The following is a 23574-nucleotide window of genomic DNA, read 5'->3' as shown; positions in this document are numbered from 1 at the left end:
GTAAATTTTTGGTTTTGTTTTGATATTTATGTTTTCGTGCGCGCGTGTTGAATCCGGTGTTTGTTCGTCTGGTCTTTGTGTTCAGCAGGTTGTCCGTGTGATTTGATGCAGGAAATGTCCATAAACGAACATATTGACTTAGCTTACCTTAACCCCCATCTTATTTGTAACATATGCCATGGTTACTTGATTGACGCGGTCTCAATAACTGAATGTCTTCATCCATGTAGGCGTATTCATCTCTTTACTTGTAGTTTGTAAGTCTTGTATTGTAAAGTATTTGTCTACCAACAATACGTGTCCAGTGTGTGATATAACTATTCACCAAAGTCATCCGCTTAACTATATCAGGTATGTTATTCTGACGTAATTAGTCATTATGCAGCGCTGATCGAACCTTGCAAGACATTGTTTACAAAATTGTGCCAAATCTTAAAGAAGGTAGTTGTATTTAACAATATTTCGTTTAGCTGAAAGAAAAAGTCGGTCAGACTTCTATCGATTTATCGGTCAATCTCCTCCTCCTTCTGAAGGTAATATTCCTATTTTTAAGCATTTGTGAATTTTGCGGTATGTAGACCTTATTTATGAGCACAAAACTCTTAGTGTCAATCATGTGACGGACGGGTCAGCCAAATCTATCCCAAACAGCGAGTCTCCAGCGGATCCTAATTTCCATCGTAACGATGAGCAGGTTCATGTAAGACTAGAACCAGGCTCCGCAACCCTCAAACCACTGAGCTTAAAATATCTTCGTATTTCTTCAAAAGCCACCGTTACACATCTTAGAAAGTACATCGCGCAGCAAGTTCTTAATGATATGTCCAAGTTTAATGAGGTAAAGCATTCTTGTGGTTTTATTTGGGGTTTTATTCGTTTAGATCGATATCTTCATAAGTAATTGTGAAAAAGGAACCTTTTTAGGTCGAGATCATGTCCTCAAGTTCGTGCAAGTTGTATATTGGAATGATGTAAGCGTTTGTTGTTCAGGTTCTAATTTTTTATTTTCTTTGTTGTTTTTTGAGAGGAGGGTATATTTAAGTTCCTCCATTCTTGCTTATCAAATGTATGTAATTGGGCTCATTTTGTTTAAGCGCCGTTTAGATTTTCACTAACTTTTGTAGGATCGTCCAATGCCTCTGGAATATCGTTTAAGCACAAAATTTTTGTGACATGTTCATATTTCCCCGCATGAACGAATGTTTATTTCATTTCCAACCGTTGTACAGCGCTTTTTCCAAAAAAATCCGGTGTTTTTTGGTTGTCGTCTCTTGATTTGTAATCTCTAATAGTGTTAATTTGGGCTTTAATTAGTTGGGAATGTTCGACTGCTTTTTAGGTTTACTGCCTCTGCTTGGACGAATTGCACGCTTCTAGCTAGAAAGATATGGATGAATCCGTGAATCCGTTTGCAGATTCAGATGCAGTTGCCTCGATCCCTTCGAAGAAAACTTCTCGCTTCACAACCTTTAGTGTTCCGGATTCTAACGACGGATCCACAGTATCAACTAGTTTTGCTCAAAGTTAGTCTTATACTCCCTCTATGTAAATTGATTACATTCTCTACTATGGGTCAAGCATGACATCATCAATGAATTTTATTCGACTTTCTCATTATCATCCATGTTGAAATCGCAGTATTATTTAGCATGCTCGTCTTTATAATGGTTTGTGAATATAGCATTTCTGTATACCTGTCGACATCTTTTACCGAAATGTTACTTAGTACGATTGCAATTCCTATCGTTAAGGGCAAGCTTATTTGTCCTTCTTTGAGATCCACCGACAAAAATTATTCGAACCTCGGGGTTTAATGATTTCTACACATCTCAAGCGAAATCAACTGTCCGGAAATCTGAACAGCATCCTGCGCTGCACAAACCTGAGGGGCAGCAGTATGACGACTTTGAGACGATTGATTGGGTGAAGGATATTGCTTGCGATCGCGATCGCCATAGGCGGATTCATTCGGACAGAGTACGATCTTCGGCACCTGTTTGTCTTTGTTTCTGGCCGTGTGAATTGTGGCCTCAGTAGTTTTTGCTGAGTACCTTAGGGCCTTCTGTAGGTGTTAGTGAGTATGTATTTCTTGTAATTCTTCTTAACTAATGATGGTTTTAATTACAAATAGCCGTATTTCGACCGGCTGCTACTGAAATCTATCATATCCAGTTTTGGTACTTGGTTCATTGCCATCATTCGCAGCAATATGATATTACGCAAAATCATCAGGCTACTGATCGTATGTGTAAAGCTAAACTAATTTTGCTTATTATTGGGGCAGAAAACGAGCTCAAACGATTCATTTTTATAAACTTTATGAGAGGTTTTTATCATTACTACCCTCCAGAATACATTTCTTGGATGCCTTCGGATATACTGGAATTCGGCCTCAGGCTGGGTCTGCGTGAGTCTTGTAGGGATAGCCGCAGGTTTGATCGCTGCTTTGATAGACATCGGTACGCCCTGGCTCACTGACCTCAAAGAGGGTATTTGTCTCGACGCTCTTTGGTTCAATCGCGCTCAATGTTGCTGGTCTTCTGCTGTTCCTGGAGAAGATTGCCCTGAGGTTCTTTGACCAAATTTTTACTTTTTTCCATATCATTAGCTTAAAACCAAAGCACTGGGCTTGTGACAAGTTCGCTAAAGGGGATCTTTCTTACATTGGTTATCAATATTTGGGTCTATACGATATCATTTCCCCTAATTCAACGTGCCTGTATAGTCCTTGTTTCTCGACCAGTATGCCCTTCGTATCGAACAGTAAGCATTTATAACGAATTTAAACAAGTCTTGTGCATTAAAGAAAAATCGCTCATTTTTAATACTTAAGTTGATGGTAAAATCCAAACTCTGAGTTTAGGTTTTTAGGTAAGAATGTTTACAAGCTACCCTGAGACCACACCAATTCTTGTTTTAAATAGCACTCATTGTTAAGTCAATCTTAAGTAAATTTATTTGACATCTCTTATTTCTATTTTTGATAAGCCACCTGGTCAGGTAATCCTCTTATTGATCAATGAGTCCTTCTTTCTCCAAACAATGCTAACTAAAGCGCATATTCCCTTAACTATTTCATTGTTCAATCAGCTAGTTGGATTCATTCTAGCTGCTCCATCGTTGAACTGTGTCGTCTCAGTGTAAATGTTCTGTAAGGGTTTTGTGCGGCCTATTTTTGTTTAGTGGTTCCGAAGGTGCTGGCGACAGCCACGGGCAGCATCCTATTTCACAAAACCAGTCATATTTTTTTACATGAGCAAATTTCTCTCCTGCAGTTTTGTTTAATGCTCTTGTTCGCTATCTGTTTACTCTGAGGTGCAAATATACTTAATTTTAAGGCCAATTTATGCGGAAACATAATAGTTGTCGTTTTGTCTTTTTGGTGATTTCTACTTACAATTAGCTAATTAATCTAGGGGCTACGAAATCAGCAGTGTTGTAGGCATGTATTTTTCCGCATCGCCCTCTATTGCTAGTGGTATTCATGGTCGCGATTGGTGATGGACAAAGATCCAACAGGTGACCACCCAGACGCCTATTTCGTAGCCTACGTCATGTTTGTTCTGTGGGCCCTCGCCTTCTCCGCGTTGTGTGTCGCTTTTGTTCGGATGTTTGCCCCCTACGCGTGCGGTAAGCCCTTTGCTCTGAGCACTTGATGCATTTCTAAACAAGCGAACATATAATTTGTTTCGCATGTTGGCATTTCAAAATTCCAGTGCTTCGTCAACCTGCTTGTAGCTGATGTATATCGAGTGCAGCTCTGCACAAAACGATAATGCTCTAATTAGAGGTCACTGACCATTTTGATGCTGCTACTTTTAATAAACTAAGTCAATTTACCATTATCCGGAGGAAACCATGTGTCTACCTAGCAGCACACCCTTCAGTCGTACAGGCGACTCTAGGCGTATCACCCCCTTTGATCAGGCTTGCACGGTGAAATTGAAATGAAATTATGTTTGTAGGCTCTGGGATTCCGGAGATCAAGACGATCCTCAGTGGCTTCATCATTCGAGGCTACCTGGGCAAGTGGACGCTTCTGGTGAAATCGATGGGCATGGTTCTCGGTGTTTCTGCTGGCCTCAGTCTGGGCAAAGAAGGTCCCATGGTCCACATGGCCTCCTGCTGTGGCAATATCCTCTCCTACCTCTTCCCTAAGTACTCTAAAAACGAGGCCAAGAAGAGAGAGGTACCCATACTTACACATACACTCACACAACTACTGAATTCACCTTGGCAGACCTTGCATAACCACACGTAACAATGCAATATCAATCAAGTAATGTTTCGTGTTGATGCGCCACAAATTTAGTACTTCTCGTCTTTATTTTCTACCTGTTTCCAAACTGAAAAGGTAGTGAAGAGCTGTTTACAGAGGCATGACATTAGACGTTCATTCCAGCAATTAGCACCAATTCATAATTAGTGCATTTTAGCTCAAGAAATGTTTGAGCAGAAGTTGGATATATTTTTAGGCTGTTAGAACTCAATTAAACTTATTGTCTTTCATGTCCTGTATGCTTGGATATGCTCGGTACCTTTGCGAAACATTAGCTAATGATACAGTTACCGTCCGTGTGTCTATCGTGAAGTTGATAGGCTTTAGAGTTATGTAGGTTAATGTGTGCTTTTTTGGTTAGATTCTGTCGGCTGCCGCAGCGGCTGGCGTCGCAGTGGCCTTTGGCGCGCCCATCGGAGGGGTTCTCTTCTCTCTCGAGGAGGCTTCCTACTACTTTCCGATGAAGACCATGTTCCGCTCCTTCTTTTGTGCCATGGTCTCCGCTAACCTCGTGCGCATGATTAATCCCTACGGCGACGAGCATCTGGTTATGTTTCAAATCGACTACAAGGCACAATGGCACATTGCCGAACTCATTCCTTTCGCTATGCTAGGCATAATGGGGGTAAACTTTGTGTTTGGAATCACCTACAATTGAGCCAGTCGGCCTTACGGTCGCTTTATTGGACTGCACTATAGGGAATTTTTGGAACGCTCTTTAACCGGTCGAACCTCTTCATATGCCGTCTGCGTAAGACCACCTGGTTGGGCAAGTATCCGGTACGCGAGGTGTTGTCGATCACTCTGGTCACAGCAGTCCTCTCCTACCCACTGCCCTACATGCGTATGAATATGGGCGATCTCATCCGCCTCATGGTGAGCAAGTGCGGACCTGGCGACCTTGGCGCCCTCTGGTGAGTCGTTCCTTTTTGTTTTTATCAGAAGTTTAGCCATATAATTTAATCCTTAGCTATACAACCTACATTAGGAGCGCTGTTCCTAGAAATGTACACTGTGAAACGCTGCTCAAAGAAGTCCCATGTATATGAAAACGAAATTGTGATAAATTCGTATTTCCAGTTTACATGCTCGACCTAATTATCCCTTTTGTATATCATTGCTAATTTCGTCCCTTTCCTATTTCTGGCTGCAGCAACATCTTCAAGTTGTAACGCTCTTGATTAAAGAGTTATCTATAGTTTTCAATTATCAAATCAAATTGCACTATAATAATTTATTTTCAGCTAAGTTGGATAAAAGCTTAGTTTGAGATTCGATGGTAGGTTATTAACTGACGGCATAATGTGGTATCAACTTCCGGACGCAGCGTCGACCACTTATTTGCCTTCTAAACATTTAATGAACTCCACCTTAGCACCGTGTTTATTCAGAAGAATAAGCTATGTGACACCCACCATTGCGTTTATTTTGGTAGGTGAACGCTGTGTTTAAACAGAAACGTTTTCCTCAACCGTTAGCCCCTTGTGGCTCCTTTTCATTTTTGTAACGAATGAAGTGTACATGCATTAGCCCACATTTTATAATGTAGCGTATTTCATACATGAAGACAGGTTGCTATCGCTCAAACAATTACTGCACAGATTAAAACCAGTTACGGTGGAATTCCGTTATCTATGCCAAAACAGCCTTTGGGCATCATTTTTTGCTTTTTCAACCGCCCTCAACCTTAGCGATTACAAGGTGAATCTGAGCGATACACAAGCCACCATGATGGGTAGCTATGCGGCAGGACCTGGCGTCTCCCGCGCCATGTGGATGCTTGCTGTTACGCTCGTTCTGAAGTCGATCATTACTGTCTTCACATTTGGCATCAAAGTTCCTACTGGTTTGTTTATACCTTCACTTGCGGTGAGTCCGCTTTCGGCAGTTGAAAAAATACGTTTACCTAAGCACTGTAAGTAGTGCACTTGCTCAGACCATTCCAATGTGCGCTCTTTCAAGGTGGGCGCCATGATGGGCCGCATGTTGGGCGTTGGGATTGAGCAGTTGGTGGTGTATCACGCGGATCACCCCCTGGTGCAGCGGATGTGCAAATCAGCCCAACCCTGCATCAACCCCGGTCTCTACGCCCTCGTGGGCGCCGCCTCCACCTTGGGCGGCGTGACGCGTATGACCATCTCCCTAGTCGTTGTCATGCTCGAGCTCACTGGAGGGTAAACCAAAATCCCGTCGCTCTCATTAAATCATGCTATCAAATTACTTTCGGTGCAACATCCATAAGTTTTGGGTATAGTTGTGAAGTTTTCAACGTAGTTTGTATTGAAGCGGTGATTGTAGGGGAATGTTAACGTTTACATCGGTTCTTGCAAAGTCTGCAGTTTTTTAACTTGTAAAAGGCGCACGTATCTTTCCTTAAAGATTTCTAATTACAATTTATTATGTTGGCGCAATTATCAAAAATTGTTGCAAATCTGCAATGCAACTCGTTGTTGTTAGTGTACAATCAGATTGCCCTTCTATTTATACGACAAGTAAAATCCTAAAATGAAATTTCAGTTAAGACCTCAAACATTTCCGTTTGATTTGAACAAAAATGACTTCTTGAAGTTGATTTTTTTAGTTTTGCTCCTAAATTATTTTCGCTGACTGTGAAGTTTTCCCGTACTAGTTTGACCTATATTTTGCCGTTGATGGTTGCTGCGATGGTGAGCAAGTGGACAGGAGACCGTCTGACCAACGGAAGTATCTACGAGGAGCACATTCGCCTCAATAAGTACCCTTACTTGAGCAGTCGGGAGGAGCTCACCCATACCTCCATCGCCGCTGACGTCATGCAACCCAAGTTAGCTCCACCCTTGATCTTTTAAGCACTCTGTGGTGTGGCTTGTAGTTGTAGGCTAGATACTTTTCTAAATGAAGCTGTCTTCACGAGTAAATAAGTGCCTGATGGATCATTTGTTCGAAACTACGGCCATATTACACCACAGAAAATGTGAAAATAATGGGCCTTTATTTTCAATTAAGATCACAAACTTCTCCTCTGCTGGTGGTGACGCAAAACTCTATGACTGTTGGAGACATAGAGTATCTCCTTTCCTCTTCAACTTTCAAAGGCTTCCCCGTTGTGGTGTCGGAGGAGTCCCAGTATTTGGTTGGCTGGATCACGAGACGAGACCTCACGCGTGCACTCGGTGAGTAGTGTGCTTCGGATGTATTTTTCCAACTTCCTTTCCGTCGCTTCACCATCTAATGTTGAGGCTACTTTAACATTCCCTGGGTTATCAAGCATTACTTTAGATGTTTCATCGCTAAATATGCATGAATACCAGGAAAAGTGGTTTGGTTTCTTGTACCTATTTATTGTTCTGCTTTTGACAAGACAGAGTGGTAATGGTATACGATATTTTAAGTCCCTTGTAGCCCGTTTTTTTACAATTCCAATTCTTTTATATGACTAACCTTAGGTGCAATTTAAAATCTAGCCGTATGTTGACGCTTTTGAACTTTGTTTCAGAGCAAGAGAAACTTTACAATCCAGATGTTGCTACGGAATCAATGGTCTATTTCACGGATAGCAACAGTGCTGGTGACTTCGGCCTACCTGCAAATGTCGCAAACCTTTCGGCGATTGTCGATCTTGTGAGCTCAGCTTTCGTCATTTCCTATTTAAACCCACTAGCGCTTTACAATGCTGGACAATTTAAATCTAACAAATGGAATGCCAAACAGTTTGTTTTTCGTTTCTTTTGTTCTGTGAATTTAATTTGCGTAAGTTGTATTTTTTGATGATTGTTAGTGTGCAGAGTTTTTTCATCATTCTCCTCTCACTTATTTTTCAGTCTCCAATCACTGTCACTGACCAAACGCCAATGGAAACTGTTCTCGATTTCTTCCGAAAATTAGGACTCCGACAGGTTCTGGTAACCAAGAATGGGTAGGTTGTGGTAATTCCTTTAAACGCACCTGAGGCTTCAGCATTGATAGGATCGCCACCAATTTCTTATAATTGCTTTTCGTTATGGAAACCTATTTAGCCCCGTTTTGCGTTTTATTAACCTAATTTGTGAATTTACTGTCGCTTTGAATATAAATTGCACTAGCTCTCCTGTGTAAGACGAGATCTCGTCAAATGCTTAGAATGCAAGCGCATAGTGAAGAGGCTCGGTTACCCTTTCATTTGGTTATTTCCTGTGCTATGCATTTTCAGATCTCGAAATCGGAGTGTAATATTGCGGCATTTTTAGACCAGACTTTATAGTCAAAAATCGCACAGAAATAATTTGATGGTATTCTTTGACACTATGCAAAGAGCTTACACCCAATATCACCTTCGCTACTGGTGAATGGACTTCGCTCTACCCTTAAAGCATTTTCTTCTTAGAAGGTTTGTGCACTTTGAGTCGACTTGGACATCCTTGTTTAATTTTGGTGCCAATCAAAACTGGTAACGCCAGGCTCTTGCGTATTTGTCTAAACATGGTACTACTTACGTTGAACAACATTTATACAAGCTAGGTTGATGGTCTTGGGTCATGGTTTGACCGTACTTTGCATTTATGAACAAACGCTTTTGACTACAAGGGGCTGGTAGTGAGTTCCACGTGAAGCCTTCTCAATTGAATGAAAACACCTAATCAAGGGAGCTTATTTCAGTCGTTTTGACATCTCCACTACGCATTTTTTAATGCTTCGTTAAACGACAAAGCCCTTCAAAGTTGATGTTTGCACTGTGCTTTGTGCTGTTTTTGTATGTAAATGGTTCGAATGCCCACGCGATCATCCCCCCAGAGCGTCTGTCTCATTTTTGAGACTTGCAGGAGAGCAAGCCTTGCGCAATGGTATCATGAAGTGGTGGATGGTACTGGATGGCATTAGTAACCATGCACACTCATACTTTTCTCATACATTCATTCGTCAAGTAACCACTCAAGCTTTGGTGTAACTGGATTTATTCTGACTGCTCACGCCTAAAGATTTTCACAAATTATTCTCCATTTATTAACAAAATACATTGGAAGCAATGAAATGAGGGCAGTGTTAAACTGGTAGCGGAACGGAAAGACAGAATTCGGTGGTTTTCAATCAAACAAAGCTACAATATATGTTGGCATTAAGTTATTATCTACCTCTTACCTTTAAATGATAAGCAATTGTGAGAAATTGCCATCTGTACTGCTTGTTTAGTAAGGCATATTGCACATATCTGTTGATATCTAAATTCAAAAATGCTACTGATGTGTTCTTCTAATGGAATCAATTTACGCATTGCCGAATATACTTTCACGACAATAAATAGCATTTAATAATAACCAGTATTTAGTCACCAAAGCATTCAACCAATTCCTTGTGCAAATGAAACCAAATTTATGTTAAATTTTACATTCCATTTCCTACATTCGTGTTTTGCACTAAGGCTGCGTTATTAGTGGCTCATTGCAGCATGCATTAAAACGTGCATTTACCCTGTGCCCCCATAATTCACTACCAGTTCATGACTTCATATGGTTGAAGCGTATTTTTGCATATCAGAGGATTCATTGTAGGCTTTCTATGGTCTTGTTGCCTTCCTTTCATCTTTTTTCCCGAACTTTTCCTACCATTCAGGCGCCTTTTGGGGATCATAACAAAGAAGGACGTTCTTCGGCAAATGCATCATTCCTAGCAAAAACATGGTGCGTCACTCGGAGTGCCGAATTCTTGACGTTTCCCCTTCCACTACTGCCTCCCCCTCATGTTCCACGTCATACCTACAATCAGTAATTAACATACCACCCCTTGTGAAGGGTTTTACACGTTTATCTATTGCTTAAATTTATTTAATTCTCATCGGTTTTATAAGGTCCCCTTCACCCTCAATTGCAAGCATTGGTGTTCGGGCATCTGTTGCTCGATCGCTGGCACTTGTTAAATGAAGTAATTTATATCCAATCGACGATGTCTTCCAACTTTTGCATGTAATTACCGAAGTTTGTAACCCATTGAAGATCCTGGCATCTCTAAACAAAATGCGGACATACACAACCAATCAAACCGTGGTTACTGGAGCGATTAAATAACAGTGTTTAAACTACTTGAAATGGTTAACCCAGATGGTATTCAATCCCTGTAGAGTAGTATTGCTTGGTGCAATTTTGGTTCGTCTCGTGATCGTCCTAATCTGTAAAGTCAAGCTTATTTTTTAAATCGTCTCCTATTCTGCCGCACTCATGATAGTTAGAATGCTATTTACCGACGGGTGGGTTAGCTCTTCTCTGCTTGAATGAAGTTGGTTTCAGAAAATTATGCGGTTACGACAACAAATAATTCCACCCTCTTCTGGTGACCGCACGTGTTTTGGGGTGGTGTTTAGTCATTTTCTGGGAGATAAAAGCCCACTAATATGTTGGCACTGAAGTGGTTGCTGAATGGCATGGCCTACTCAACACGAATACAGCAGTCTTAAGCGGTTGTGGGCACATCACTCGTTCTCATGTGCACCTATGGTGGGGGTTTCTTTCGGTTAGTCGGTTTTGTAACGGCTCCAATTGGATTGCTTGCCCTAACTCTCTTTGGAGTCCAGGTTCATTTAAAGCAAAGTTGTCTAACTTCAAGAAGGCAAGGACAGTGATTCGGTGATACAAGTCGGATTTCGTTTATTCGCAATGAAATAGTTAACTATTACTCCGGGACCCGGATTTTTCAGCAGGTACTCGTGTCAGGGCGGGGTAGATGCGTTCCTCCGCACGCGCACACGTTGTTGTCGTGTTCCGCCAATGGGCTCGGCCCGCGTGTGCCTATTGATTGGCTGGCTTTCGCAGGAGGCGGTTGTGTGCTATGCGGTCGCTGTGGTGGCAAGAGCACTGCGCAATCGGTAGCTATTACTTCACTAGAGCAAAATGAGTGAAGATGCAAAAGAACCCCCTCCTCCTCCAATCGAATCGGCTCCACAGTCCACCGAACAGAGGACCAAGTGCTGTACCGTGTGCAATGGATGTGGCTGCAGTAAAACCATCCCCATGAAGGTGCCCATTGCATTTCTTACGGCCTTTTGGGGTTTCCTCACAAATGTGGAACGTGCAATTATTTTGCCCACAATGTGGCTCTATTTCAAAACCTACTGGAATGATCAGGTAGCCAGGACGTGGTATGGATGGACCATGGCTTCATTCAGCCTTTCTGTGCTTCTCTTCACCCCAGTCTATGGTTATGCTGCCCACAGTGGAATTCAAACCAAGTATTTGTTAATTTTTGCTAACATGATTGAACTTCTGGGGAACCTAGCATATCTTGTAGCGCAACAGCCGTGGGTGGTGCTGGCCGGTCGATTCATCTCGGGAATCGGCGGTAGTTGTGACACCCCCATGTATGCCGACATGGCGAGGACCACCACAATGGAGGAGCGGACACCTTACATGGCTGTCACCTATGTTGCCAAACAAATTGGCATTGTCTTCGGTCCTGTTTGCACACTTCTGATGCACAAACTGCATTGGACCGTGGGTCGATTCAAACTGAGTGTCTACAATGGACCAGGTTTACTTATGGCTGCACTTTGGGTTGTTCACACCCTCTTGGTAATTTTCTTCTATCCCATAGTTGAAAAGCCTCCCAGAGATGGCAGTTACATGAAGTCTACCAATGAAAGCTCGGAAAAGGATAAGCTACTTCAGCCGACATTGAAAAAGCGGAGTTGCTGCGAATGTGACTGCAAAGAATGGAAACCCTACACAACTTACACGGTACTTTCTATGTATCTTATGGTATTTGCCACGTACTTTTGCGTAATGAGCTTAGAAACGGTTCTACCACCCGTGGTAGCCGTTTATTTTAATTGGGATGAGGTGAGGGTGAGCTACGTGTACCTCGGTGCCAGTGGGATGCTGATCATCATGTGCATAATCCTGCACGGTCTCTCGAAGTGCGTTGAAGATCGTAAACTAGCCTTGATGGGGTTCGTTTGTCTGGTGTGCGCCTACATTTGGCTCACATTTACGACGGCCTTCATTAACGGACTGACAGTGGAGTTGGGCGCTCCTCTCCTTATTGTTGGGGTGGCGACCCATGTTATCGGGATGCCGCTAGCGCTGGCTGTCACGGAGTCCCTCTACACGAAGATGGTTCCTGCCAATGACCTCGATTGCGCCCTTTCCTACCTGCGCTGTGTCAGCAACTTCGCCTTTCTTCTTGGTCCTCTTGAAGGCGGCATCTTCGTGGAATACGCCTACATTGTCTTTCTCGGAAATTTCCTCATCTGCGCTCTCGGACTGGGTCTCCTGGCGGGAGGGTATCGCCTGTTTCAGCCACAGCTGGGACATACAAAATTGGACCGTGAGACCTACGAGTCTGTTAAATGACACAACTAACTTGAAGTGGTCATGTAGCCTGGTACACTTGCGTGTCCTAACCAAGTGTACCCGTCTTTGATCTTCGTGTACTAGGGTAACTGTTTTATTTTTCTCATCTGTCACCATCAGATTAAAGTTTGAATCAATAAATTATTCATTGCTCCCCCTCAACATTTTATACGGTGCTTATACGATGTCTCTTACACATATATAATATCCCTTTTAAATTATACACTTTGTTTTCATACGCAATTCGTTATACACATCTCCAAAAAAACTAGCATTTATTGTCTTGTTCCTGCACAGCGATAATAATGATATTTTTACTATTTGAGGTATGATCCATTTCATGCCTCCAATCTGGTAAAACGATGAGCCTTAACCATACTTGACAAAGCATAAAATTTCAAATCCTTGAAAGAATTGTGGTCTTAGTAGACAGTGACAGTACCTTATTGCAATGCATCATTCTTGCAGATCCACCAATTTGTGAATGATTTAGGTCAATGCGCTCCATAACCGACTTTATTGTGTGCTATTTTTATCCACTGGATACAAAAGGCAGGCAATTCAGCAAAATTTCCCTTCATGGCAAGGGACGTGTTTATTGCCAAATAATACTCAACTAAGTTAATATTTATGTTGGTATGATGAGCACATTAATATTATTATTTGATAATGAATAGGATTCTGACATTCCCTACATTATTGTGTAAGTATAAATCAATGAGCTCGTGAATGTCTTCTTTCCTCATACAGTATGTGAGGCGAACAAACCGCTTGCTGCTTTAGTATCTCCAAATAGCCGTAGAATTCCAATGGGATAGCTTTTCCATTTGTCATCCCATGTCCCTCCAGAAGACATTAACAAACCACTGTACCATTCTTGTAAATAATTTACAGAACCAAATTACCCTTTTATCCACACCAAAGAAGTTGATGGTAATGCTTAAGATTATTTACGAGCATATTCACTTAATCGCACGAGCTATCTACGTAGAATGATAAGGAAGAAGTGGCTACCATGCTAAAATATTGAATTCACGAACACTTTGCGAAAGGATTGTCTTAGGGACCATGGTTGAGCGTTTTCCAAATAAAATCGTTTTTTCTGTTTTCTCAATGAATCGCGTCGCATTATTACCTTTCGCGAAATCGTATGGCTCCATCTTTCCAAATAATTGTCACAAAATCCAGTCGTGCAAATTGACTTCAATTTAAAGCAATAATTTACTTTCAATCACCCACTCACCTTTGTAGCTATTAGTGACTGCAAGTCAAAACGGGGCCAATTTGATGGACATTAGCCATGACTAGCACTTTCAGCTGAGCCGCAACATGATTTTGGATTTCAGGCAGCTAATAAGGGAAATGTGGTAAGATCCGCATTTCCAGATACTAGACCATTTGTTCTGCACAACTTCACTTCTTCGAACAACCGTAATTTGTAGTCTTTCATGTTCGTTTGAATGGTAGCTGAGTATCGTGTTATTGTAGGCCTATATAGCCGTAACAGAGGGCTTTTTCGATATTTCCGTTAATTCTGTGTGAAATGGGAAAAGAAATTTCAAGCACTGCAAAGCGTTTGATTAAAAGCTGGCGAGTTTATCTAAGCGGGAAAATGAAGGCGCATTGCCAAAAAACACCCGCAGAGGCCTTGCAAAACCTATTCGCGCATTTTAGGTGAAGCTATGACTACCTCCAGTTTTTTTATTATTGAGATAGCTGAGGGCCTGATGGCTAATTTGAATCCTCTGTGACTTTGGTTTCCTTTAGCAATAGGTGAGACTGCGTCCAGAAAACTAGGAAATTACAAGGCAATGCGATTCCGACATTATATGTCAATCTCCAGTGGAATAATGAAATACGTGCGACTACAAGAAATTTATTTTAATGCTACTTGTGCAATTACGGGTTGCAACACAGGTATGCAAAGTGTGGATTGGGAGCGACAGCATTCATGAGAGGCGACCTCGACCGGTTATGCTTCCTCATCCTTCACATGCGTCACAGATTTGAAGCAAGTGCAGACATGTTTTGTGTCTGGTAGAAACACAAGGAGAAGCAGAGCTGGAATGAACAAAATTCCTAATGGTTGTTTGCTCACTAGCATTTTAAAAGGGATACACTGAAAATATACTTAAATTTATCTACCTAAAGCATTTAGCGCTGCGCAAATGTATAAGACAGCGTCAATTTTCTCAAGGATGGGGAAGTATATGGCAAATAGTGTGTATGAAACTCCTCCGAAGATCTAAAGGCAAAAACGTAGTGTGATGAACCATTATTGCCACAAATTTAAGCTTTGAATAACTTTACCCACAGAAGCTGTATTAACACACGCGAAATTGTAATTCAAGTATTTAACACCGAACGCTTTGGCTACCGTCACGAAGACCAGTATTCTGTATCCAGCAATGCAAAGAACAGATACAAAAACTAGCATTGCGTAGAAGAATTTGATCAGTTGGAGCTTCAAACACTGCGGAAATATCGCAAGTCCAATCGTCCAGCACAACGCCACACTCAGAAGGGGAGTCTTAATTAAAAACGGTCTTTTCTGAGAAACCTTGTTAGTCATGAAAGGAAAATGTGACATTTTTAATCAACCGACTCGAATTTATTTGGACTTCGAAATAATTGGCATTGCAAACCTCTGTATCTGGTGAAGCATTCGAAAACTGCATAAATAATCTCTGGCCTCGACTACACAATTATGCACCTTAGAGATTTTGCATTGCCCAGTTTAAATTAGACTATTTTGATCTTTATTATAACATTCAAGCAAAAGTTAGAATCGCTTTACTTTGTAAGAGACTTTATCTGCTAAGAAGCTCCACAGAATGAAACCAACCAAAAGGAATGCCGCCGATGATTCGCCCACGATGCGCACGAAAAGGCGTTCTTTAATTGCGGCGAAACCAATGGACTGTAAGGTAGACATGAACTGCATGAGAAGCAAATTTTTGAATCAATTCATGGGTTAGTGGATAAATAAATATATATGCCTGATGAAAAAAGAGTCATGAATTAGTAGAATATGTGGCATTCCTAATAGAACAAGGCTGTAACTATTATCCACTTTCACAACATTCCATTTTCTCAAAACAACTAATACACTCTCGAGGTGCCCACTTTATAAACGGAGAGAAATGTCATTGCCGGGAAGCACTCAATTAATTGTAACAACCAAAGAATGTAAAATCCTCGATAGTGTATAAGGTCTCTTGGGTTGACGTCTGGACAGGCCAAATTGTCGGTTTTCCTAGGAGGAAACAACACCGATTTCCGTAAACTCATAATTACGAATTTTTGTTAAGAACCGGTGTACACACAGAACAAATGCCACAAATACATGATGTCGCAAGCTGGTGGGTGGGTAACAAGTGCGAAGCATGTCAGTATTTATGGTTCAACGGAATGCATGTTTTGTTTAACTGCACATATACCAGTTAATTAAATTGATATAATTTCAGTAGGATACCTCACACTTATCAAAGGAACGAATTTAAATGGAAAACCACTCACAAAGATACTTCATTTGGATAATCCTCTTCATGATAAAATTCATTCACCTGTAGTAAAAAATTTCTCATTTATTCACTTTACAACAAATTTGAGCGTATACACCTATTTTGCGCTCCGCTATCGGTTCACTTACTTCTTTCTTCTTCATGAGAACAGTTCCCAACGTTTGTACAGCAAATATGATGGATCCGTTGATCATGAAAACTGAAGGGACTTTATCCGGCACCTCACAGTTCGTGCCATTGCTAAAATAATGCGTTACTGTGATATTTATGCATCGACTTTTCGACTTTTTCCCATCTGGTGAAGCGTGTCAACTCCCAAATCACCGCTATTTGAGGCTTCTCATAAATGCAACTGCAGAAACTGCTGCGATGCTGAAAATACGGTTGAGAATATGCGAGAGCTCCTATGTGGATGCCAATCTTGATAAGGGTTTACCTAATTCCTCACAGAATTGAAGAAACACGGATACAACAGATGAAATCCCTAATATTACATCAGAAGTGCTTTTCTTATGGACAAAACGATTGTTTAGTGCTTCCATAATTGCATCAAGAGCAAATAAATGTCATCGCGTTGAACGAAGCTAAAATACTTTGACAGCAAAATCGTGTAGAGAGCGTTGATGCTATAGCCCAATTATGGCTTCTGTTGTAGTACATTTTGAGAATGACTTTGCATTGACACCAACATTTGAACTGATTGTCATGCCTCGAGAGTGCAAACGACGTACCGGATCATCTCCTTCCAACGCTAGGAATCCTTGATTTAATTTGGAAGACAAATTAACACAGTAAATATTTACAATTTATAATGAGTGTTAAAGGGGGAAAGTGCTCAGACTGCGTACAAACGACTTACAGGAAGTAGAAATCGCACTTTTGTGGTTTGACAAGATATGCTTGGATTTGGGAAAATAATATCGAGCCAACTCCGAGTCCAAAAAATACGGAGCCACAGGCCAGGCATTGGTTATTGGGATACCACTAAAGTTAAGATGGCAAGTAGCGTTTAACTTTTGCTACCATAATTGATGCGTCGTAGAAAGCAACTTCCTTTTCATGTATTTTAGAATACGTTTATTCAAAAGGCAATTATTCTACCTTACCAAACAGTTAGAAGCCTGATTATTTTTGGAAAGAGGAAGCGCAATGAGATGCAGCTACCTACCAATGCTTATATATGAAAACAACAGTGCATCAGGGTTGCAAATAATCGAGAACATTTGTTCATTAACACTACATCGTTATACACCTTACCTCGTTGCATTTTGTCATTTTAAGCCATAAATTAATTGCTGCATACGGTCCTGCTCTTGGAGTTATTAAATTAGAAAGATGTCAATTTGGTGTATTTTGGGATTTGCATGATGCTGTGACAAATACGAGGGTAATTTACCTTGTTCGTGCAATTTTTATTTTAAGCTGAATTAGAAACTTGAGGTTAGGAGGGCGGAAATTAAAATGAACGTGATACCAACTTATAGTTTGGTTTTGTTTTATAAAAATATTTACGCAAATAGGAAATCTAATAAGGTGAGATCATCCTTGTTTACAAATTATTCCAAAGCTGATAAAACGTCATATTACCTCGAGAATGACATACGGTGTAATGGAGTAATTTAGACCGAATCCTATGCCGTACATCACGCAGTAGGTGAGCATGAAACATGCATAGCCGGATTTAACACTTAGATGAGACAATAGTATTCCAAGTCTAAAGAAAAAATGAGGCAAAAGAACGGTGAGACCATTTGATTAAGAGTCAAAAAATTTTCCAAAAGTCTTTCGATGTGTTCGTATTTTTCACCATAAATAAAAAGAATATCACTAGCGATTAATGTTTGCCCGTACTGCAAGTGGTTTGCTATTAAGACGTGATTACAAGTAGACAAATCAAGGTACTATTTGTTTGCCAGGAAAATATTTTAACTTTGATCTGATTTGATGGACAACCTCTCTTATATGCACTTTTCTACAGAGGACTAAGTTGACCAACTCGAAGCCCTTATTCTAGTAAAATTTCGTTCTAGTATTTTCTTTAATGTTTTAATCTTATAGCGTTCCACATCTGCACCATGGCAAGCAAAATAAACTTGGATAACTAGTTAAAGATATACTCACGAACAAAACATGGCCGAAAAAAGAAGAGGTACTTTGAAAATATTTCGTCGATCGAGTGCTCCTGAAACGGGCATGGTAATGGCTGAGGTCACCAAAGTGAGAGTTGGGAACCAGCTTGTGTTGATGGGGTCAACACCTAAATTTTGCTTCATTAAGTAGATCGTGATGCTGGGGAGGAATGAGCCTGATTAGGAACTTGGTATTTTTCAATGATTTACAAACCAATGGTATAGTAATATCCAAGGCCAACAAAGTTTAATATTCCTCCGACGAGGACAAAGAAACGTTTTGGAGACTTCTTAAATGATGACATTTCTCTTCTCTCAAAACTACTCTGCCATGGACTGTCTCCATTCAAACCACGTCCATTGGTGCGCTGACATGCCCAATTAATGGAATTCAGTTGTTTTTACTGGTGGAGGGCTGCATGCAGACTCTATTGAGCCGAAAACGGTAAAATTACTCAAAGTAACACCAAATGATATTGTGTTAAAGGTAAAATTTACTAGATTTGTTATTATATGAGGAAGCTATGTTACTAATACACCCTAAGTCCCCGTATTTAATTTCCTGCACAATCAGTATCATGAACAGCGTTTATCCTGCCAGTAGTGGGTTGCTACACGGTCTAGTGATGCATTGCAAAATAACCATCAACTTTTGACTTTGCTACTACATTGAGTCAAACTTTAGTGATTAGTCTCCATTGTAAACCAACTCGTACATACATGAAAGCCTGTGAGATAAATAAAGATAGCGAGGCATATTTTAAGGGATATGTGAGTAGTTGTGTTGTGGAAAAAGTAGTCATTGCAAAAGCGCAGATCTGAGTACAGTTTTGGCCTTCATTTCCTCAAATTTACCATAATGAATCGTTGAAACTGAAGTTTAAGAGCAAACATGCCCAAGGCAGATGGTACTGGCGCCACATTGTGCTCTAATTAATCCATACTGCCTGTTAACGCTGAAAGCAAAGCTTTATGTGATTATGGCGCCGTTCAGGCTTTAAAAAAATCACTTTATTTGTACTTACTTCTTCCAGAAGACTATAGTCAAGGGCGAAATTCTTACCTTAATTGACGCGAGTCCAACTTAACCTTACGGGAATTTGCTTAACGTGTTTAGGTACTTGTGAGAATGGACAAAATATGCAAAAGATATACCCTTAGTAATATGAATTAAATAACTCGTAAATGGGCATTTTGTCAATCAACTTGGTTTGCTGCACTGCTTCTCATATGGCGTAGCAATAAGTAATTCGGTATTTAGCATAACTGTATGTCTAACTGCGCCGGCACTTGAGTCTGCGACATAGACTTCGGGTTAAGCATATTAGCAATGTAATATGATGGTTGTTTATGTTTCGGTTTTTTGAGGAGCTACTTTTCGACTTGGCCTTCGTATCACTGCGAATGGGCCGGCCTTCGGGCCATGGCAGTAGCCCTAATACCTTCTATATGTTGAGTGAAGGTCTCGGGACCCTACAGTAACATATGTTCCTTCACAGTCCTTTGGCTCGTTACATTTTCAAGGGAAACTCGGTGTGGCACAGAAATTATAAGTTAATAATGCTATGAGTTCTTGGCTACATCAGGTATTTATAATGGTCATTTGAGTTAATTTTGGTTCCTTGTTTTCTATACCATGGGAAAACATCCGCCCTAAATTTGTTTATTAATCAAATAATAACATGAAAGACAAGATGATCACACATCAAATAAAGCAACAATTGGACTACTCTGTTGTGCTAGGACTATTCTAAAATAGTGAGGAACTCAGTGTCCAACAGTGATATCACTGTCTCTTCTATGATATTTTGAGCTATCATTTCGCCATGAAGCGGAGCTCATGTTTTCCTCTCCCACATCTGGTATCATACCCTTAAAGAGATTAGAATAACTAAGCAATGGCATCTTGAATTCGAGAAGTATGGTGGATGTTTTCAGGTTATCAATGTTTAAAGGGGGACTGGGATTATTTCCCTTCTCATAAATCGATTAGGCCCTCTCAGAAACATGATTAGCATGAACTAAAAGTTTGTCATTTAAAAGGTGATTATTTGGGTATCTATCCATGCCCCAAAACCAGTCCGTACAACAGCATTAGTTATTAATACTTCATGGGCGATTTGACAACTTCAGCCATCAAAATGACAAGAGGGCGGAAAAGAAAACCTTAGGTTCTGGGAAATAGCGTAAATGAAATGTGAAATCAGGATGGTTGTAGGCATAAATCTTAGTTTTGGTAACGGGCTCTTAACAAGCGATCTGCCCTGCGAACCATGCCAGTAGCCCCAACCATCTCAATGCCTCTAATACCTACTCTATATGAGTGTTATTGCAATACGATGGTTGTTTTACTCTCAGTTTTGGAGAAGAGCCACTTTTGACTTGGCCATTGTACCGTGTCGGGTGAGCTGGTCTTCGGGCCATGCCGATCGCCAAAATACCTTCTGTATATCGGATATATACTCTGCCTGAGTATTTTATCTTTTTTCACTTTAGAGAAATCTTAGAACGCTATAGATTGTTGTACTTTGCCTTCAGGGAAGTCTCGAGGAAACACAGGAACTTCAATCAGGGCTGCAACGCGGATGAATAAGAAGTAGTTGGTGTGGTTTGGCAATCAATGAGTAGTTCATATGGAAATTAAGATGTAGCCTCCCGGAACTTCCCTGAAGACGAAAGAAGACGCAATACTCGGGCGGAATATATATGTTCAGCATAGAGAAGGGATTTGGGCTATTGGTATGGCCCGAAGACCAGCCCACCCAGCGAGGTACCAGGAGGCTACTTCAAAGTACAAAAGTGGGACCTCACCAATACCGAGGGATAAACCACCATCGCTTTACAAAGAACTTTTGCGTTGGACAATTATTATGCATTAATGGCGACTTCAAGCGTAAACACAATGGTTACCTTCTTTAAATCACTTAAAGTGTGTTGAAGTATCTATAAATAAGCTTGCAATAAAACTGTGCCAGACTAATAAGAGAATCGCGGCGCAGTTTCTTTTGATAATCAGGAAGTACCTCAATGCGCTTCGGTAAGCAAAAATGTAAGATCCAACTTGAATCAGTGACTGAATCTACAGAAAGCCACTTCTTACACAAGTGTAAAAGCAAGCAAAGGGACTCTTGCTACATTACAAATGAATGTTTATTTAAAAGGCACTTTTGCATTTGCAGTAAGATTGAGGGATTTTCTGATTTTCTTTATCAAACAAAATCTGCAATGTGGCTGATTAGCCCCCTCACGCATTGCTTTAACCCTATTGTTCAGACGACCGTTAGATAATGAGCCGTTATTCAATATTACTACCTACTTATAATGAGAAAGAAAACCTTCCTCTTACTGTCTATCTTATAGATAAGTACATGCGCAGCAAGTAAGTGCCATATCGATGTGACGAGTTTAAAAGTTCATACGATTACGAAATCGTTATCGTTGACGATAATAGCCCTGATGGAACACAGCTAGCTGCTGAAAAGCTTCAAGAATTATATGGTCCTGGCAAAATTGTTTGTTTTCTTTTTCACTTTATCTATAGGTTCTTAAACCTCGGCAAAAGAAAGAAGGATTGGGTAATTGCATGTTTGCGTTTGCTAAATATTCGCGTCATAGGGTCGGCTTATGTGCATGGTTTGAGGTACGCTACAGGGGATTTTGTTATTATTATGGATGCTGATCTTTCGCATAACGTAAGGTTATTTTTGTTAACTACTCTACTATAGCCAAAATTTTTACCAGTCTTCATTGAGTAAGCTCGTGGCTAATTATTTAGCTTTAGATTGCAGAAGTGTATGGATTATGATATCGTAACCGGTACTCGATATGGATGTGGTGGTGGTGTGTGCGGTTGGAATTTAAAACGCAAAATCATCAGGTACTGCTTGCGAATCTTCGTCTCCTATGCCGGCTGTATGTGTATTTATTATTGGAAATTTTCCTGCTCGACCTATAAGCCAGATTATTCTGGATGAGATTTTTCATTTAATCTATAGGGACCGAGACTCACTTTAAACTTGGCTTTCCTTTCGTTAATGTTGCTTATTTTTCAATTCACTGATTTATCCCTATGAATACGCTGATGGAATCCTGAAAAACTGCTTATTTTTCCTTCATTGGTCTAATTTTAGCCGATGTGCTAACTTTCTGGCTCACCTCTTGCTGTTACCCAAAGCTTCAGACTTAACGGGAAGCTTTCGGTAAGATGTTTTGTTAAAAACTCCTACCTATTTTCTAGTTTATACAAGCGGAATGTTTTGTCCGAATTGATTAAGTGTTCTTTTTCACGTGGTTATGTTTTCCAAGTGGAGATGATGGCTCGTGCATCATCTATGGGCTATAAAATCGGCGAGGTATGTGAGTATTCGTCTTACTCTTTCGCAATAGGTTGGCATTTCATTTGTTGATCGTCTTTACGGCGCCTCAAAACTAAGTGGCTCAGAGATCAAGCAATACTTGGCCTGTCTTATTCGTTTATTCTTTACGATTTAGCTTTTCGCTATTTGTAATCTTCAAGCTTAAGTTCATAAATTTACAATAGCTTATGAGGCTCGTTTTGTTACGTTGGCTGTATTCTATCGATTGCTACTGCTCTTGGTGGAAGTGATATTGGCGCTAACAACATCAAATTGTCGGGTTGCGAAGGTGGTGTTGTGATGGATTCGATATTTTTTTGGCGGGTTAGGTTGTCTGGCCAGGTGGCGAGGTTCATGCTGGAGTAGGTAGGGCCGAGTGGAATCGTTATTTTCTTCCCGAAATGAGGCCATAGAAATGCTGAAACGACTTGGAACTGTGGGTTGTCTTTAGCGTTGGCTTACTAACGAATACAACTTTTGTGAATAGCTTTCCAAGTTAAATTGAGCAACCATGAGCAATGGTGTCGAAGTGCAAAGATGCGCAAAGGGGCTTTGGTATGGTTGTGTGAAGGTTTATGTAGCGATTTGACTTCGTGCTTGGCCCTGTGCCACACCAATTCTCGCAGGCTCTGCTCTCCATCGCGTGAATCGCGAGACATGGTAATGACCTTCCAGGTCTTCTGTACTTTAGGATATATACATTCCTTAGTTGACCAGTGTATTACGGCTTAAGCTAAAAATGAAGGAGCTACGTTTGTGGTAGCGGTAAGCAAACCCGTTATGAAAGGACGCGTCCCGATTTTCGTGGCTAGATGCCATACCTTGGCGTCACAAAAGAAGCGGGTCTGTGAAGATTCCTATCAGAGTGGTCAAAAGCGGCGTCAGCATTTGACAACTACTCCAGATACGTGTTATCTAAGAAGGCTAATAACAACTAAGGTGACATCAGACTTGAACCATCTGGCAAGGCCTGTTGTAAACCTGTCTGTGGTG

General features: G+C 40.7%; 2 protein-coding genes across 2 annotated transcripts in view; both read left to right on the top strand. All coding sequences in view use genetic code 11, as the record gives it.

Annotated features, from left to right (window-relative positions):
• Positions 1–12573, top strand: part of EGR_01476 (H(+)/Cl(-) exchange transporter 3) — a gene marked incomplete at both ends in the record, with an annotated part of 12952 nt that extends 379 nt beyond the window's left edge. The window contains 22 exons of the mRNA XM_024490725.1: positions 89–226; positions 255–351; positions 386–441; positions 471–533; positions 579–838; positions 882–971; positions 1382–1523; positions 1778–1977; positions 2351–2569; positions 3477–3630; positions 3966–4189; positions 4641–4904; positions 4979–5193; positions 5971–6148; positions 6242–6453; positions 6909–7082; positions 7265–7431; positions 7755–8008; positions 8080–8174; positions 9870–10033; positions 11354–11752; positions 11816–12573. Coding sequence (XP_024355049.1) covers positions 89–226; positions 255–351; positions 386–441; positions 471–533; positions 579–838; positions 882–971; positions 1382–1523; positions 1778–1977; positions 2351–2569; positions 3477–3630; positions 3966–4189; positions 4641–4904; positions 4979–5193; positions 5971–6148; positions 6242–6453; positions 6909–7082; positions 7265–7431; positions 7755–8008; positions 8080–8174; positions 9870–10033; positions 11354–11752; positions 11816–12573 — 4523 coding nt within the window. The remainder of the gene's footprint in view (positions 1–88; positions 227–254; positions 352–385; positions 442–470; positions 534–578; positions 839–881; positions 972–1381; positions 1524–1777; positions 1978–2350; positions 2570–3476; positions 3631–3965; positions 4190–4640; positions 4905–4978; positions 5194–5970; positions 6149–6241; positions 6454–6908; positions 7083–7264; positions 7432–7754; positions 8009–8079; positions 8175–9869; positions 10034–11353; positions 11753–11815) is intronic.
• An 8940-nt stretch (positions 12574–21513) lies between these two features.
• On the top strand, positions 21514–22717 carry EGR_01475 (Dolichol-phosphate mannosyltransferase; the record flags this gene model as incomplete). The annotated part of the gene is made up of 8 exons (XM_024490724.1): positions 21514–21605; positions 21639–21738; positions 21768–21801; positions 21842–21923; positions 22008–22103; positions 22357–22425; positions 22464–22578; positions 22613–22717. 8 exons carry the CDS (start codon positions 21514–21516, stop codon positions 22715–22717), a joined length of 693 nt encoding a protein of 230 aa, XP_024355048.1.
• Positions 22718–23574: the final 857 nt, after the last annotated feature.

Source organism: Echinococcus granulosus (assembly GCF_000524195.1).
Source record: "Echinococcus granulosus chromosome Unknown EG_S00005, whole genome shotgun sequence".
NCBI classification, from domain to species: Eukaryota; Metazoa; Platyhelminthes; class Cestoda; order Cyclophyllidea; family Taeniidae; genus Echinococcus; species Echinococcus granulosus.
This window is presented reverse-complemented; position numbering and strand designations above follow the sequence as displayed.